We start from the raw sequence: 17,368 nt of genomic DNA on the forward strand, positions 1-17,368 counted from the left end.
AGGACCGAGCCGATCTCTTCCCTGAGATTGGCAAGATCCTACTGATCTTGGCCAGAATTCAAAGGATTCCCACCGCTCCTTTGATCTAGAAATTAGAAATCCTTCAGGCTTAAATACCAGAGTCATATAGGGGTCTTCCTTAGTTTCCCCTAATGAATATAGAACAGGTAGTCCTTGAGTTACAACAATTATTTAGTGACCATTCAAAGTTACAACAGAGTCACTGAAAAAAAGTGACTTATGACCATTACGACCTTTGTAGCATCCCATGATCATGTGATCAAAATTCCGACACGTGGCAAATGGTTTGGACTTATGACCGTTCCTGTGTCCCAAGGTCATGGAATTGCCTTTTGCAACCTTTCCACAAGCAAAATCAAAAAAGCACCACAAAGAATGCTCTTTCTGCACCAACTCAGAAAGCTCAAACTGCCCAAGGAGCTGCTGATCCAGTTCTACAGAGAAATTATTGAGTCTGTCATCTGCACCTCTATAACTGTCTGGTTTGGTCCTGCAACCCAACAAGACAGATACAGACTTCAGGGGATCATTAGAACTGCAGAAAAAAGAATGGCTACCAACCTGCCTTCCGTTGAGGACCTGTATACTGCACGAATCAAAAAGAGGGCTGTGAAAATATTTACAGATCCCTCACATCCTGGACATAAACTGTTTCAACTCGTACCCTCAAAATGACACTATAGAGCACTGCACACCAGAACAACTAAACACAAGATGTTTTTCCCCAAATGACATCACTCTGCTAAATAAATAATTCCCTCAACACTGTTAAATAATTTACTAAGACTATATTACTATTATTCTCTTCCTTACTAGTATCTATCTCTTCCCACTTATTAGTAAAACCATGTGCTTGTATCTTTCGATTTATATTGTTTTCATTTGTACTTTGCTAACAATGTTTCTTTCTGTTGAGGGATTTTGTTTAATAACAATTTAATTCTATGATGCTGAAGAACATTCAGTTTGTTATTTGTAATTTAAAGCCGGGGTCTAATCTGGTTACCACTCAGACAAATAACAACATTTCCAGTGTGGGATTTTTTTTTTTAAATAAGAAGCCCATTTGCATCTTGGAACATTAAAGATCTTTGTGGAATAGTTACAAAAAGACAGTGGCTTTACAAAGTAAAAATCGTGACTATTAGTTTGAACAAAAAATGCAAATTATGAATGAGAAAAAATATTTTAACAAAATGGATAGAGTAGATTTAAATCAGTGGAAATTGAAAAGTTTTAATTTGGCATTCTTATTGAAAACATCTTTCTTATAATTACTTTTAGTTGATAAACAGGCTATCAGATGGCATGAATCATTTTTATGACCCAACCCAAAATTAACCTAATTTTAGACAAAAAATTGGCAACATTTTGTACTGGCAACATTTTGGGGTTCCAATTTGATGAGATGGGAGTTGCTGGAGAGAGATTTTAATTCACTTCTGGGTCCATTAGTGAATAGGAAGATTTTTTTTTCTTTTTAAAGGCCCCGGAGAGACACAAATTTCTCCTTCTGTCCATCCAGGAACTGACAGAGCTCTGGTGCCTGAAGTCCTAAGCTCGGTACAAGTCTTCGGTGGCTGTCGCCCCTATCCGCACTTTCGGCTCAAGCAGGAGATCCTATACCATTTCAGGATCTATTGATAGTTCTTTCTTTTTTTTTAATATACTTTATTGAACTTTTATTACATTAAAAACATAAAAAATTAGATCACTTAACAGCTGTTTGTGGTGTTTTTTTTATAACAATACTCCGTGCAATATTTACAAAAATGAAATTGTGTGTATTTACATTTCTATGGGTATGGCAGGGGAAGGTTTCTGCAAAATTTCCATTTCCTCCCCTGTGTGGATCATCTTATGGGAAGTAAACTGCCAGCTTGTTCTAAAACATTTTCCACATTCCAAACATTTATAAGGCTTCTCTTTTGTGTCAGTCACTTTTTGAGATGTAAGGAAGTTATTTCCAAGAGAAAGAATTAATGTCCCATTGTAATTTTGTCCATCGTGTCTTCTTATAGCATCTTCTCCTTTGTTTTGCGTTAAATAGTATTCATTTACTTGTACTTTAGCTTTGATTAGATTCACACTTTTTCCAGTATATTTTTTCCTTATTTTCTCTTGTTGGGCAAGAAATTCTTGAATCGGAGCATCAGTAGAAGATGATCTTTCCTGATTCCAATTCTTTGACTGGTTTCCCTCATGGCTTTCGAATTCCATTCGAATTCCAAATTTCTCCCTTCCATCTTTAGCATTGATCACTTGGAACAGTTCACAGGAATCTTGAATCTCCTGCCCATTATTACCTTCAAACAAAAAAGAAAAGAAAATGATACGGTTAGAGAAAAAGATCAAAATGTAGAATGTCAAGTGAATTTCCTTCTGAATTTTTCCAAAATTAGGTTGTATGTTTCCAAGCTTACAGGGGTATGATATAGACATGATATCATGTCTATCCCTCTGTTTATGCAGCCCAGAATTGTGTTGGCTTTTTTGGCAGCTGCTGCACATTGGTGGCTCATATTTAAATGGTTGTCCACTAGGACTTCCAGATCCCTCTCACAGTCACCACTATTGAGCAAGGTACCACATATACGGTACCTATGCATTTTGTTTTCCTTGCCTAAATGTAGAACCTTACTTTTTTCACCATTGAATTTCATAATAATCAGGGGAAACCTCTGAGGAGGAATTAGGAGAAAATTTAAGATTTATTGGGGAGGGTTAATTTCAGCAGAGACCTGTAAGAACTGAAACAATTTTGAAATAAGCTCCTTCTTCCCCGGTATCCTTTGGAGCGGCTGCTCCATGGTGTCCATCTGGCGGGCGGGACCCCTGCTCAGCCCGTTCCTTGATCCCAGTGATGAGACTTTGGAGTGAAATCCCTTGCTGAAGCCTCCCATTGGCTTGTAAACACTCTTCATGCTGAGACTGGAAAGGTTAGGAGGCTTCAAGAATGGCTATTTCGACGCCCAAGGTGCCATCGGCTTGCAAAGGTTCTTTGGCTGGATTTGGTACAGGCGTCAGTTCACAGAGAACGGAGGCTTAAAGTACTTTAGTGCGAGATTACACGAGACCAGTAATGCAAGATCTCAGGCTAATAATCTTGCGTGATCTCACACCGCAGTACTTTAGGCCTGCGTTCTTTTAAGAACTGAAGACTGCACGAGATCCAGGGCAAAAGTCTTTGAAAATGAAGAGGCCTTCTCTCTCTTTGCAAAGCATTTTGCTCTAGATCTCGTGCAAGCCTTGTTTAGTAGAGAAAAGCAGCCTAAAGCACTGTAGTGCGAGATTATGTGCGAACTATAATAGATTTCCCACTACTGATCTTGCGTATCTCTTACTACTTTAGGCCTCTTTTTTCTGCAAATGCACCAAAGTAGGCAAAGGAACTGACGGCTCGCCACATCATCGCAATGTACCGTATTTTTTGGACTATAATATGCACCTAGGTTGAGAGAAGGAAAAGAAGCAAAAAAATAGTTTTTGCCTTCCAGAAGCACTCTGCAGTCCAAAAACGGGCTCATTTTTGACCTCCCAAATCCTCCACATCTCTCATTTTTGCCCTCCCTGGTGTACAAAAGCACTCTGCATGCCAAAAACGGGACAGTTTTTGGTCTCCCAAACCCTCTGCCCAAGGAGAGAAATCCAGCAGGTTCTGGAGAACCGGTAGCGGAAATTTTGAGTAGTTTGGAGAACTGGCAGATACCACCTCTGGCTGGCCCCAGAGTGGGTTGGGAAATGCTTCTTGTAAACTCAAAGAGGGAGGACTACCTAGCAAAACAAGACAAGCAGGGAAGCTTTGTTGGCTGACAGCAACTTGAACCTGCCATTCTGCTTTCCGTATTGTGGAAGAACACAAAAATAATCCAGTCCAAACAAGGAGGGAAAATAGAAGGAGAAAGCACTCTGCACACCCGCTTCACTTCCTGAAGGGAGACTAAAAATCTAATAACTTTTCCCTTTCTTACTTGATTTGGAGGTTCAACCGCTGTTTGATCTCCATCATAAAAACCAGAAAGCTTCATTCTTTGTTTCTCTGTAATAAATAATTTTGAAATGTGTTATTAACAAAATAGGAGGAGGTATTCTATAGAAGAGAAGAGCGAGCGGAGATAAGGCAGATGGATATTCGGAGGATCTTCCATTACCTCCTGAGGTGTCCTGACTTGGATCTTCGCAAGGGATCTTCCTGAAAAATATCTCCTGAGAGGGATTTGATGGGTTCTTCCTTCCCTCAGGATCTCTGATCTCCACAGTGCAGCACTTCAAACAAGAGGAAGGGAAATAGAAGCAGAATTAATGTACATCACATGACATAAAGTGGATTCTTATATTCGGAACACAGCCTCAAAGCCCCCAATATCCATCTGTGAGGTTGAGTGAGAAAACAATGGAACAATGTCCGACAAGAATTGGAGAATTGCCACAAATTATGAACACCAGAGAAGTTTGGGAAAGAGAAGTGAAGTATTCAAACACATTCTTTATTCCCTTCTGAGCTCCCTAAAGTCTCTCGCCTGCAACTGGACCTGCTTCTTCTGCTCCTCCGCCTGGCTCAAGAGGAAGCCTTCCGCCAGGGCCACCGCCTGGGAGCTGGTCTCTGCTCCACACTCCTGCACCCAGCCCTCCATCTCTGGGGGCAGAAGGAACAGGAGATGCTCCAGAACTACCAGGTCCAGCATCTAGGCTTTGGTGTGCTTTTCTGGTCTCAGCCATCGCCTGCAAACGCCATGGAGTCGGCTGCAAAGTCCTCGGGGTCCTTCAGCCTCCTGGCATTGGATGAAGTTCCAGGGCTGAACTTCTGAAAGGAGGATGGTTTCCTCCTCCAGGATCTTCTGCCTGGTTCTTGTCGAGAGTTTCCCCCTCTTCCCAGGCTGAGCAGCTGAAGGGCCTTTTCCGGCTCCCTCCTTTCCCAAAGGTTGTGTCTCCATCCTTTCTCTCTCCTGCAGAGCAACTCTAAATGGCTCCAAGGATTCTGGTGGGTCTCCAGATGCCTTTTCCTTCACAGGACCATTTCTAGGGCTGCAGGATGATCCCTGCAAGTGATTCCACTTTTTTTTTTCTCCCCCAAGGAAAATTTTGCCTTGCAAAGACCACAAATGGCTTCCAGTTCCTGTATCTGAGATGGGAAGAAAAAAAAACTTTAAGAATTAGAAAGTGGGATTCAGCCACTGAGTGACCTTCATCCAACCTGGCCGGAGCCCCAAGCGGCTCATCCCTGGATCTCCGCCGTCTTCCTGGCATCCCCAGTTCCCCCAGCAGTGAGAGGGTGGGACTCCAAATCTCAACCAGCAAATGCTCAGTCTTACATATTATAAAAAAGAACCCAAACACTAAGTACCAGCTTATTGGACATTATCTTACAGATGACCCCCACCCTGTTAAGGACCTTGGAGTTTTCATATCAAATGATCTAAGTGCCAAAGCCCACTGCAACTATATAGCAAAAAAGGCTCTAAGAGTTGTAAACCTAATTCTGCGTAACTTCTTTTCCAAAAACTCAACACTACTAACCGGAGCATTCAAAACATTTGCCAGACCCATTCTTGAATACAACTCATCTGTCTGGGACCCATACCACATCTCTGCCATTAATACCTCTGGTGGCTCAGACTGATAAAACAGTCTGTTATTAACAGCAGCTGCTTGCAATTACTGCAGGTTCAAGTCCCACCAGGCCCAGGGTTGACTCAGCCTTCCATCCTTTATTAGGTAGGTAAAATTGTTGGGGGCAATAAGTTGACTTTGTATATAATATACAAATGGATGAAGACTATTGCTTGACATAGTATAAGCCGCCCTGAGTCTTCGGAGAAGGGCGGGATATAAATGCAAATTTTAAAAAAATACAATTGAACGAGTCCAAAAATATTTTACAAGAAGAGTTCTCCGCTCCTCTGTTAACAACAAAATACCTTATTCCACCAGATTTGAAATCCTGGGATTAGAAAATTTAGAACTCCGCCGACTCCGACAAGACCTGTGTTTAACACACAGAATCATCTATTGCAATGTCCTTCCTGTAAAAGACTACTTCAGCTTCAATCGCAATAATACAAGAGCAAACAATAGATTCAAACTTAATGTCAACCGCTTCAGTCTTGATTGCAGAAAATATGACTTCAGTAACAGAGTTGTTAATGCTTGGAATACACTACCTGACTCTGTGGTCTCCTCTCCAACTCCTAAAAGCTTTAACCAAAAACTGTCTACTATTGACCTCACCCCATTCCTAAGAGGACTATAAGGGGCATGCATAAGTGCACAAAAGTGCCTACCATTCCTGTCCTATTGTTTCCTTTCAATATATGTTCCTGTATATAACATTATGACAAAATAAAATAATTTTTTTAAGAAAAGAGCCACCATCCTCACCCGGGGCACATCTGGCTGACCGTCCCGCCCCCCCACCTGGCAAAACTCTCCAGCAGCCTCTCTGCCTGTTCCGGAGCCCCAGGGGTTAAGGAGAGCGAGTGTGACCTCCTAGAGGCAAGGCTCCAATGGGGAAGTGGCCGGTGTTCCTATCCCTTGGCAGACAGCAAGTCCTGGTGGGTTTGATGCAAAGTGCCAGGATCCTACAAAGGGCAGGAAAGAGGAGCGCATGGGAGGGGGAAGAGCGAAGGTGGGGATGATGGGCATTGGAGTAGGATTAAGAAAGACCCCTCTCCATGGCTCCGTCAGACAAAGGCTTCGATGTCTGTGCTACTTTTCCTCCTTTTATATCAACCCAAATGCATTGAAAGTTTTCCTCTTTCTTCTATTGCGTTTCTGGAGCGGTTTAGTTATTTCTTATATAGAGAGCAACTCCACTTCCACCAGGGGTGAAATGTAAAATTTGTTACTACCGGTTCTGCGGGTGTGGCTTGGTGGTGGTGGTGGTAATGTGACTGGTTGGGCATGGCCAACTTTTTTTTACTTTTAAAAGCATTTTTTCGGCAGAAGAGATTTTGTTTAATAACAGTTTAATTCTATAATGCTGAAGAACATTCAATTTAATTGCAATTTAAAGCCGGAATCTAATCTGGTTGCCACCCAGACAAAGAACAACATTTCCGGTGTGCAATTTTTATTTTTATTTTTTGTAATAAGCCCATTTGCATCTTGGAACATTAAAGTTCTTTGTGGAATAGCTAAAAAGAAGACAGTGGCTTTACAAAGTGAAAATTGTGACTTTGTTTGAACAAGAAATGCAAATTCTGGATGAGAAAAAGTCTTTTAGCAAGAAAATGGATAGAATAGATTTAAATCAGTGGAAATTCAAAAGTTTTATTTTGGCATTTTGTTGAAAACATCTTCAATTCGTATAGATTACTTTTAGTAGATAAACAGACTATATGGTTTGCATTTATATGCATTTATCGAGTTTCTCCCGTATGGATCATTTTATGGGAAATAAGATTACTTTTTTGAGCAAAGGTCTTTTCACACTCCATGCATTTATATGGCTTCTCCCCTGTGTGGATTTTTTTATGGCTTCTAAGTCCACTGCTATGAGTAAAGGTCTTTTCACACTCCATGCATTTATATTGTTTCTCTCCTGAGTGGATCTTTTTGTGGCTTCTAAGTCCACTGCTCTGAGTAAATGTCTTTCCACACTCCATGCATTTATATGGTTTCTCTCCTGTGTGGAGCTTTTTGTGGTTTCTAAGTCCACTGCTCTGAGTAAATGTCTTTCCACACTCCATGCATTTATACTGTTTCTCTCCTGAGTGTATCTTTTTGTGGCTTCCAAGTCCATTGCCATCAATAAATGTCTTTCCACACTCCATGCATTTATATGACTTTTCCCCTGTGTGGATCATCTTATGGGAAATAAGATTACGTTTTTGAGCAAAGATCTTTCCACACTCCACGCATTTATATGGCTTCTCCCCAGTGTGGATCATCTTATGAGAAGTAAGTGTACTGCTATGAGCAAAGGTCTTTCCACACTCCATGCATTTATACGGTTTTTCCCCTGTGTGGATCATCTTATGGGAAATAAGATTACGTTTTTGAGCAAAGGTCTTTCCACACTCCATGCATTTATATGGTTTCTCCCCTGTGTGGATCATCTTATGAGAAGTAAGTGTACTGCTATGAGCAAAGGTCTTTCCACACTCGATGCATTTATATGGTTTCTCTCTTGTGTGGCTTCTTTTATGGGAAATAAGATTACATCTATGAGCAAAGGTCTTTCCACACTCCATGCATTTAAATGGTTTCTCTCCTGTGTGAAGCTTTCTGTGGCTTCTAAGTCCACTCCCATGAGTAAATTTCTTTCCACATTCCGTGCATTTAAATGGTTTCTCTCCTGTGTGGAGCTTTTTGTGGTTTCTAAGGCCACTACTCTGAGTAAATGTCTTTCCACACTCCATGCATTTATATTGTTTATCTCCTGAGTGGATTTTTTTGTGGCTTCTAAGTCCATTGCCATCAATAAATGTTTTTCCACACTCTGTGCATTTATATGGTTTCTCCCCTGCGTGGATCATCTTATGGGAAGTAAGCTGCCAGCTTGTTCTAAAACATTTTCCACATTCCAAACATTTATAAGGCTTCTCTTTTGTGTCAATCACTTTTTGAGATGTAAGGAACTTATTTCCAAGAGAAAGAATTAATGTCCCATTGTAATTTTGTCCGTCATGACTTCTTATAGCATCTTCTCCTTTGTTTTGCGTTAAATAGTGTTCATTTACTTGTACTTTAGCTTTGATTAGCTCCACACTTTTCCCAGTATATTTTTTCCTTATTTTCTCTTGTTGGGCAAGAAAGTCTTGCATCGGAGCATCAGTGGAAGATGAGCTTTCCTGATCCCAATTCTTTGAGTGGTTTCTCTCATGGCTTCCTAATTCCATTCGAATTCCAAACTTCTCCCTTCCATCTTTAGCATTCATCACTTGGAGCAGTTCCCAGAAATCTTGATTCTCCTGCCCATTATTACCTTCAAAGCAAAAGGGAAATGAAAATGATAACAAGGTTAGAGAAAAAGATCAAACTGTAGAAAGTCAAGTGAATTTTCTTCCGAATTTCTCTGAAATTCCATTAGGTTGTATGTTTCCATGCCTACAGTGGGGTGATATAGACATGATGATTGCTATATTCATGAGCTTTGAAAATATCTAGAAAATAATTATATATATGCAAATCTCACTCAGAGTCAGTTTTAAGTTAAGGAATAAAACAGAATAACAGAGTTGGAAGGAACCTTGGAGGTCTTCTAGTCCAACCCACTGCTTCGGCAGGAAACGCTGCCACTTCAGACAAATGATTATCCAAAATCCTCTTAAAAATTTCCAGTGTTGGAGCCATCACAACTTCTGAAGGCAAGCAATTCCACTGGTTAATTGTTCTAACTGTCAGGAAATTTCTGACAGGCCGTAACTTAAAATGAACTGTCATAACTCAGAGATTACCTGTACCCTAGGATGCTCTGAGTCACACTGCATGAGGCCTTTGTTCTTGAATTGGATTGAGAGAATGCTCTTCCATGGGCTGAGTGTGAAAGTTCTGTTCTCACACAATTTTGGAGGTTTCAGAGGACAAATGACAACACACTCCTCTCACATGACAGAGGACGCATAAAAGCACCTCATTCTTCTCAGCCTCCACAGATAAGTTCAAATAGAAATGGAAAAATAGAGATAAGAAATGGCACAGAAAGTATCTAAAGAAAGAGACATTGACTCTTTCCTTCCTTGAAGCACGAGTAGGCCACAACTTTTCCTTCTCCCTCTCAGGAGACAATATCTGATTAGTGGTTTTTTTTAAATAAAAAACTATCATCTGTCTTCTTGAACTCTCTGATTGAGGACTAGAGAACTCTTACCCAGAGAGACCACATTCCTATGGTTTTCAAGCATGACTTCCGAATGCAACGCTTTCTGGTCTGGATCCAGCTGAGACCATTCCTCCTCAGAGAAAGACACAGCCACCTCCTCGAAGGACACAAGACTCTCCTGAACACGGAAAAAAGAATAGAACAGGAGGATTTGCAAGATCTGTTCAACTTCATCAATGATTTAGACGAGAGGATAGAAGGGGAACTCATCAAATTTGCAGACAAGACCAAATTGATAGGAATAACAACATTCTATAAGAGAAGCTCCAATTTTTTTTAAAAAAAAAAGCTTCTCGTAAACTCAAAGTTGGAGGAGTACCTAGCAGAACAAGATAACCAGAGAAAGCTATGCTGGTTGACAGCAACTTGAACCTGCCATTCTGTTCTCCATGTTGTGGAAAAACATAAAAATAATCCAGGCCAAATAAGGGGGCAAATAGAAGGAGGGAGCACTCTGTTCACCCGATCCACTTCCTGAAGGGAGAATAGAAATCTAATATCTTTTTCTTTTCTTACTTGATTTGGAGGTTCAACCGCTGTTTGATCTCCATCATAAAAATTAGAAAGCTTCGTCCTTTCTTTCTCTGTGAGGAATAAATAATTTCAAAATGCATTATTAACAAAATAGGAGGAGGTATTCTATAAAAGGAGAGAGCGCGAAGGTAAGGCAGATGGGAAATCGGAGGATCTTCCATTACCTCCTGAGGTGTCCCAAGTTTATTTATTTATTTATTTTTATTTGCATTTATATCCCGCCCTTCTCCGAAGACTCAGGGCGGCTTACACTGTGTTAATCAATAGTCTTCATCCATTTGTATATTATATACAAAGTCAACTTATTGCCCCCCCAACAATCTGGGTCCTCATTTTACCTACCTTATAAAGGATGGAAGGCTGAGTCAACCTTGGGCCTGGTGGGACTTGAACTTGCAGTAATTGCAAGCAGCTGTGTTAATAACAGACTGTCTTAGTCTGTTGAGCCACCAGAGGCCCTATTTATTAAATTTCTATACCGCCCTTCTCCCGAAGGACTCAGGGCAGTTCACAGCCAATAAAATACAAGAATATATATAACACAGTTAAAAACAGTATAAAAAACTAATTCAATATATGGCCTAAAAATTAGAGTACAATTAAAAACCCCGTTTAAAAACCCGATTTTAAAACCTCAATTAAAAACTACATTTAAGCTAGCCCTGCATGCTGGAACAAAAGCGTCTTCAGCTCGCGACGAAAGGTCCAGAGGTCGGGGAGTTGACGAAGCCCCGGAGGCAGCTCATTCCAGAGGCCAGGAGCCACCACAGTGGGGGGCACCAGCCGACATTGTTTGGCCAATGGTACCCGGAGGAGGCCCTCTCTGTGGGAGCGCACAGGTCGATGGGAGGCTTATTGGTGGCAGTAGGCGGTCCCGTAGGTAACCCGGTCCTAAGCCATGGAGCGCTTTAAAGGTGGTAACCAGCACCTGTTGGATCTTCCCAAGGGATCCTCCTGAAAAACAGCTCCTGAGGGGAATTTGATGGGTTCTTCCTTCCCTCAGGATCTCTGATCTCCACAGTGCAGCACTTCAAACAGGAGGAAGGAAAATAGAAGCAGAATTAATATACAACACAAAGCAGATTCTTTATTTTTTTTAATTTTTCTAGAGGAACATACATAAAAGTATCTTCAATACAAATACAAACAGCATGTCGGTTGGTTGGTGACAAACCTCTTGTGCAATTTCACCATACTTGTAATATGTAAATTGTCTAATTTTGCATTTTACCAATTTAATACATATAGAAATATTTTGGCCAATTTATCATTTGTTTAACTATACATACTTCTTCCCTGCTTTCATATAAAATATTCTAGATTTATATTAATTGCATTATATCAATCATTTCCTCATCTTAATTCAAACCAATATTATTACGTTATATTTTGTATCTTTCAAACAATTCTTACACTATAAATGTCTCTATCAAAAATTTCATTAACATATTTTTTATCTACCCATTGATAAAATAAATCCCATATCTTATAACATTGTTTATCTTCCTGTTCTCTAATTTCAAATGTCAAGTTTACTCATTTCTGCACATTTCATTATTTTCTTGATAATTTCGTCTTGCATTGGTATTTTCTCATCTTTCCAGTTTTTTGCAAACACAATTCTAGCTGCTGTTATTACATTCACAATCACATATTTCAGTTCTCTATTATAAGTTTTAGGTATGATCCCAATAAGAAAACCTCTGGTTTGAAGTCTGATAAAAAAACAAAGTGGATTCTTATATCCAGAACACAACCTCAAAGCCCCCAATATCCATCCGTGAGTTTGAGTGAGAAAACAACAGAACAATGTCCTACAAGAATTGGTGAATTGCCACATTTTATGGATGTCAGAGAAGTTTGGGAAAGAGGCGTGAAGTATTCAAACACATTCTCTATTCCCTTTTGAGCTCTTTAAAGTCTCTCACCTGCAACTGGACCTGCTCCTTCTCCTCTTCCACCTGGCTCAAGAGGAAGCCTTCCGCCAGGGCCACCGCCTGGGAGCTGGTCTCTGCTCCACACTCTCGCACCCAGCCCTCCATCTCTGGGGGCAGGAGAGCAAGGAGCTGCTCCAGAACCACCAGGTCCAGCATCTGGGCTTTGGTATGTTTTTCTGGTCTCAGCCATCGCCTGCAAAAGTCATGGAGTCGGCTGCAAAGTCCTCGGGGACCTTCAGCCTCCCGGTATTGGACGAAGCTCCAGGGCTGAACTTCTGAAGGGAGGATGGTTTCCTCCTCCAGGATCTTCTGCCCGGTTCTTGTCCAGAGCTTCCCACACTTCCCAGGCTGAGCAGCTGAAGGGCCTTTTCCGGCTCCCTCCTTTCCCAAAGGTTGTGTCTCCATCTTTTCTCTCTCTTGCAGAGCAACTCTAAATGGCTCCAAGGACTCTGGTGGATCTCCAGATGCCGGTTCCTTCACGGGACCATTTCTGGGGCCGCAGGACTGATCCCTCCAAGTGATTCCGCTCTTTTTTCTCCCCCAAAAGAAAAATTTCCCACAAATTTTTGTGCGAAAAAGACCACAAATGCCTTCCAATTTCTGTATCTGAGATGGGAAGAAAAAGAAACGCCAAGAATTATAAAGTCAGCCACTGAGCGACCTTCACCCAACCTGCCTGGAGCCCCAAGCCAGTCATCCCAGCTCAGAGCTGAGGTCGCCCACTTCTCTGCCCCTCTGGAGGCAGGATGGGGCCCTCGGGGAGCCTGGTGCGAATCCTGCCTCCTCACCCGGCTTCTCTCCTCTCCTGCTGGGCCTCCACAAGGCCGACCCTCCCCCCCCCCACTCGGCTCTTCCCCGGATCTTCCTGCCGGGAGAGGGGGGCTGGGAAGCATTGGACCGGGAAGAGCCCCCTCCCTCTCCTGGGGCACGTTTGGACGTCCACCCGCCAGACTCTCCCGCAGTCTCTCCGCCTCCTCCAGGGTCCCAGTGGTTAAGGAGAGCGAGTGCAAAGTCCTAGAGAGGCAAGCGTTTGTGATGTCACTTCCTTCTCAGCTTCTTCTGGAGAGTCAGATGTGACGTTCGCCCTCCAGTGGGCCAATGGGGAAGCGCCTGTGGTTCCCTTCCCTTGGCAGAAGGCGCCCCCTGGTGGCTTTGGGGCAAAGTGCCAGGATGGTAGAAAGGGCGGGAAAGAGGAAGCGCATGGGAGGGGGAAGGGAGAGGGCGGGGATGATGGGCATGGGAGTAGGGGAAAGAAGGCCCCCTCTCTACATGGCTCCCTGTCAAACAAAGGCTTCGACCTCTGTGCTTCTTCTCCCCCTTTTATATCAACCGAAATGCATTGAAGGAGGTTTTCCTCTCTTTTGTTGCGTTTCTGGAGCGGTTTGGTTGATTTCTTACATAAAGAGCAACTTCACCCACCTCTTTCATTCGGTCTGCTTCTTATTTATACAATAGAATGGAAGGGAAAAGAAAAGAAAAGAAAAAATGAATATTATTTCTGGCAGCCGCTGATGCCAGAAGATGCCATCATGTCTCCTCTCGTCCTTTTCATCAGACTAGAAAATATCCAGTTCCAGCAACTTTTTTTTTAATGTTTTAGCCTCCATCTTTGTTGCTCTTCTGTGCACGCTTTCTAGAGCCTCAAGATCGTATTTATTTATTATACAAAACACAAAGAAAAACAGAAATAGGAAATTAAGGGAAGGAGAAAGAGGGGGGGGAAGAAAGTCTGAAGTACAAGAGAAAAAAAAGACGTTGATTTCTTTTTAGCACAGTGCAAGGAAAAAAAGCCATTCCAGCCTGACAATTCAAGCTAACAGACAAAAGCAAAGTCATTTTAGGTATATTTCTTTTGGACACTAAATGTGAAGAAAATCTACAATGGTTCCGCTACCTCGTTGTGGCTGAGTGAGGGCGGGCTCCCGCCTGAGGAGATCTGCGCTCTGATTGGTTGCTGCGGGTGAAAAGGGGGCGTTTCCTTTTTCCCGCCTTTTTCTTCTGAGCGCCTTTTGAGATTTACCTCACCTCAGGATCTTCCTGTCTTCTCTGCTGCGAATGTTAAATACATTTATATGGATATAAAACTAAATCTCTTCTGTTGCCCCTTCCAGTCGGGGGTTTCTATTTTATCCCCTGATAGTGTCGGAAGAAAAATCAGCTCCAGTTCCAAGAAGGGAATAAAATGGAGGCTGCTTAAGAAAGGAGGTTTATTGACGGGCAGAAGCAACAACGGTCTGAGACAGAATTCAAGAGAGCTGGAAGGGACCTTGGAGGCCATCTAGTCCAGCCCCCTGCTCAGGCAGGAGAACCTCTAGCATTTCAAACAAGTGGCTGCTGAGTCTCTTCTTAAATCCCTCCAGTGATGGAGCATCCACAACCTCTGGTGGCAGGCAGTTCCACCGGTTAATTCTCCTCCCTGTCAGGAAGTTTCTCCCAAGTTCCAGCCTGCTTGTCTCCTGGATGAGTTTCCACCCATTTGCCTTCTGGGGCTGTGGGGGATCCTTTGGGCCCCTTTCCCTTCTCCGGGGCAGCCGAGAGAGAAGCGAGCCGGATGAGCGGAGGGGTTTCTGGGCCGTTTCTGCGGCGTCTGGTGATCCAGAGGCTCCTTTTGTGGCTCTTTTGGCCTCTGAGGCAGCGGCTGCCTTGGATCCCGATTTCCCTCCCGCGATCTCCGGCCCTTCTTTCCCCTCCGGCCGGCCTTTCTCTCGGGGAGTCCCGGGTCTCCGCCTCCTGCAACCGCCGCGGCCATTCGGGCTTCCCTTCGAGCCGAGCCAGGAGCCGCTTTCCCCGCGGCTGTTAAGCGGCAGCCTCCGTTTCTGAAGGTTTTAGGGTGCAGAGAAGGGGGGGCTTTTTTGGGGGGGGGACCTGCGTTTTCTTAATCCAAATAAAAAAAGAATTAAAAAGGAGCCTTTTGGTTCAGGGCCGCTTCCTCTTCCACAGCCGAAATAGGCAGATTCCTTGGGGAAAACTCCAGATCTGCCCTTTTATACGGGGAGAGTTTCTTCCAAAATGCTACTTTATATATATATATTTTTCTGCAGAAAAAAGTATGGATTCTTATAGGGCTTGAGATGGTGGCAAGATTACAGAGCTGGAAGGGACCTTAGAGGTCATCTAGTCCAACCCGTATTGAAGTTCTCCGGGGAAAGGAGCGGGAAGCGGAGGAGAAACGGCCAAACTTGATTCCGGGATCTCCGTTCGGGGCCTCTTTGCAAGGAAAAGGGGGATCCCGACCCTGAGAAAGAAAGAAAGAAAGGGAGATTTCTTCCCATTTGGGGGGTCGAGGGGCGGGAAATCGGAAGGAGCCGCTTCGTCCAGACGTTCCGAGCAAGAGAGACGCGGGTTTCAAGGAGGGGAATCGCCTTTTTCTTTTTGTCCGCGGAAGCGAAGCGGCGCCTCTCCCTGGTTTAGCTGAGGGGTTTCCGTGGGTCCCTTCGGATGGGGGTGTCTGTATGGGACCCCAACTTGTCCTGGCTCCTCCTCCCTTGTCATCCAGAGCAGCAGCTCTTCCGACGGCAGAACCGCCACCTTTGATGAAGGCGTCTTTTGTCTTTTTCTCGGACTTTGGAGCTGGGAGGGACCAGAAGGAGCTGAAGCACCAATGGGAATTCTCCCTGCTGAAGCGTCATCGGTCTCCAGGCAGAGTCCTTTGTGACAACACCTGAAGGAGGAGAGAGTGAAACTGAAAGTGGGAGGGGGATCCCTCCAGTCTTGGGGGGGGCTGCAGCTCAGGGGGGGAGGGAGGTCAGGGCAGGCCCAGAAGAGACCCTCCGCTTTCTTTGCTCTCTTCACGATTCTCAGCCAGACTTTCTTCTGTGTACATGGAGGGGTGGTCTAGGTGTCCCCTTAGGTTCCCAAACTGCCCCCGGGGGCCAGGGAAAATCGGAGGAGGGTTTTCTTTGCCCCCACCCCCACCCCTTAAGAAGCAGCAGAGCCCTTTGGAGGCTGCGCAGGGATCGGGGGCTGGTCCAGTTCATCTGTGCGAGTGGTGGCGGGGGGGGGGGGGGATATTTATTTTATTTCTTTTTTCCTTCTGTCGTAGCTTGTGCTCCTTCACTTCAGAGAGAGGCTATTAGAGCTTTTCCACCCACGGACTTCAATAAAGTAGATGGATGGATGGATGGAAGGAAGGAAGGATGGAAGGAGGGAGGGATTTCCCCTTTCCCACCTTCTGATTTCCCTCCCGCGATCTCCGGCCCTTCTTTCCCCTCCGGCCGGCCTTTCTCTCGGGGAATCCCGGGTCTCCGCCTCCTGCAACCGCCGCGGCCATTCGGGCTTCCCTTCGAGCCGAGCCAGGAGCCGCTTTCCCCGCGGCTGTTACGCGGCAGCCTCCGTTTCTGAAGGTTTTGGGGTGCAGAGAAGGGGGGGCTTTTTTTGGGGGGGGACCTGCGTTTTCTTAATCCAAATAAAAAAAGAATTAAAAAGGAGCCTTTTGGTTCAGGGCCTCTTCCTCTTCCACAGCCGAAATAGGCAGATTCCTTTGGGAAAACTCCAGATCTGCCCTTTTATACGGGGAGAGTTTCTTCCAAAATGCTACTTTATATATATATATATTTCTGCAGAAAAAAGTATGGATTCTTATAGGGCTTGAGATGGTGGCAAGATTACAGAGCTGGAAGGGACCTTAGAGGTCATCTAGTCCAACCCGTATTGAAGTTCTCCGGGGAAAGGAGCGGGAAGCGGAGGAGAAACGGCCAAACTTGATTCCGGGATCTCCGTTCGGGGCCTCTTTGCAAGGAAAAGGGGGATCCCGACCCTCAGAAAGAAAAAAAGAAAGAAAGGGAGATTCCTTCCCATTTGGGGGGTCGAGGGGCGGGAAGTCGGAAGGAGCCGCTTCGTCCAGACGTTCCGAGCAAGAGAGACGCGGGTTTCAAGGAGGGGAATCGCCTTTTTCTTTTTGTCCGCGGAAGCGAAGCGGCGCCTCTCCCTGGTTTAGCTGAGGGGTGTCCGTGGGTCCCTTCGGATTGGGGGGGTGTCTGTATGGGATCCCCAACTTGTCCTGGCTCCCTCCCTCCTCCCTTGTCATCCAGAGCAGCAGCTCTTCCGACGGCAG

General features: G+C 44.2%; 2 protein-coding genes across 2 annotated transcripts in view; one reads left to right on the forward strand and one right to left on the reverse strand.

Annotated features, from left to right (window-relative positions):
* LOC131192754 (zinc finger protein with KRAB and SCAN domains 7-like) overlaps window positions 1–17,368 on the forward strand; it is a 269,595-nt gene that overhangs the window by 140,359 nt on the left and 111,868 nt on the right. The window lies entirely within an intron of this gene.
* On the reverse strand, window positions 2,188–13,297 carry LOC131192677 (zinc finger protein 85-like). Its single transcript, XM_058172056.1, has 8 exons — window positions 13,104–13,297; window positions 12,307–12,921; window positions 11,307–11,406; window positions 10,361–10,428; window positions 9,833–9,962; window positions 4,173–8,947; window positions 3,993–4,060; window positions 2,188–2,327 (listed from the first exon to the last, which is right to left on the reverse strand). Exons 1-6 carry the CDS (start codon window positions 13,206–13,208, stop codon window positions 7,380–7,382), a joined length of 2,586 nt encoding a protein of 861 aa, XP_058028039.1. The 5' UTR covers window positions 13,209–13,297; the 3' UTR covers window positions 2,188–2,327; window positions 3,993–4,060; window positions 4,173–7,379.

Source organism: Ahaetulla prasina, chromosome 2 (genome assembly GCF_028640845.1).
Source record: "Ahaetulla prasina isolate Xishuangbanna chromosome 2, ASM2864084v1, whole genome shotgun sequence".
In the NCBI taxonomy this organism is placed as follows: domain Eukaryota; kingdom Metazoa; phylum Chordata; class Lepidosauria; order Squamata; family Colubridae; genus Ahaetulla; species Ahaetulla prasina.

Excerpts from the sequence above, each read along its gene's own strand:
- LOC131192677 (XM_058172056.1), bottom strand. The coding sequence starts at position 13,208 with ATGCTTCCCAGCCCCCCTCTCCCGGCAGGAAGATCCGGGGAAGAGCCG. Across the intron at positions 11,407-12,306 it reads AGGAGCAGGTCCAGTTGCAG|TGCTGCACTGTGGAGATCAG; the intron begins GTGAGAGACTTT and ends TCCTGTTTGAAG. Across the intron at positions 10,429-11,306 it reads CCCTTGGGAAGATCCAACAG|AGAAAGAAAGGACGAAGCTT; the intron begins GTGCTGGTTACC and ends TATTCCTCACAG.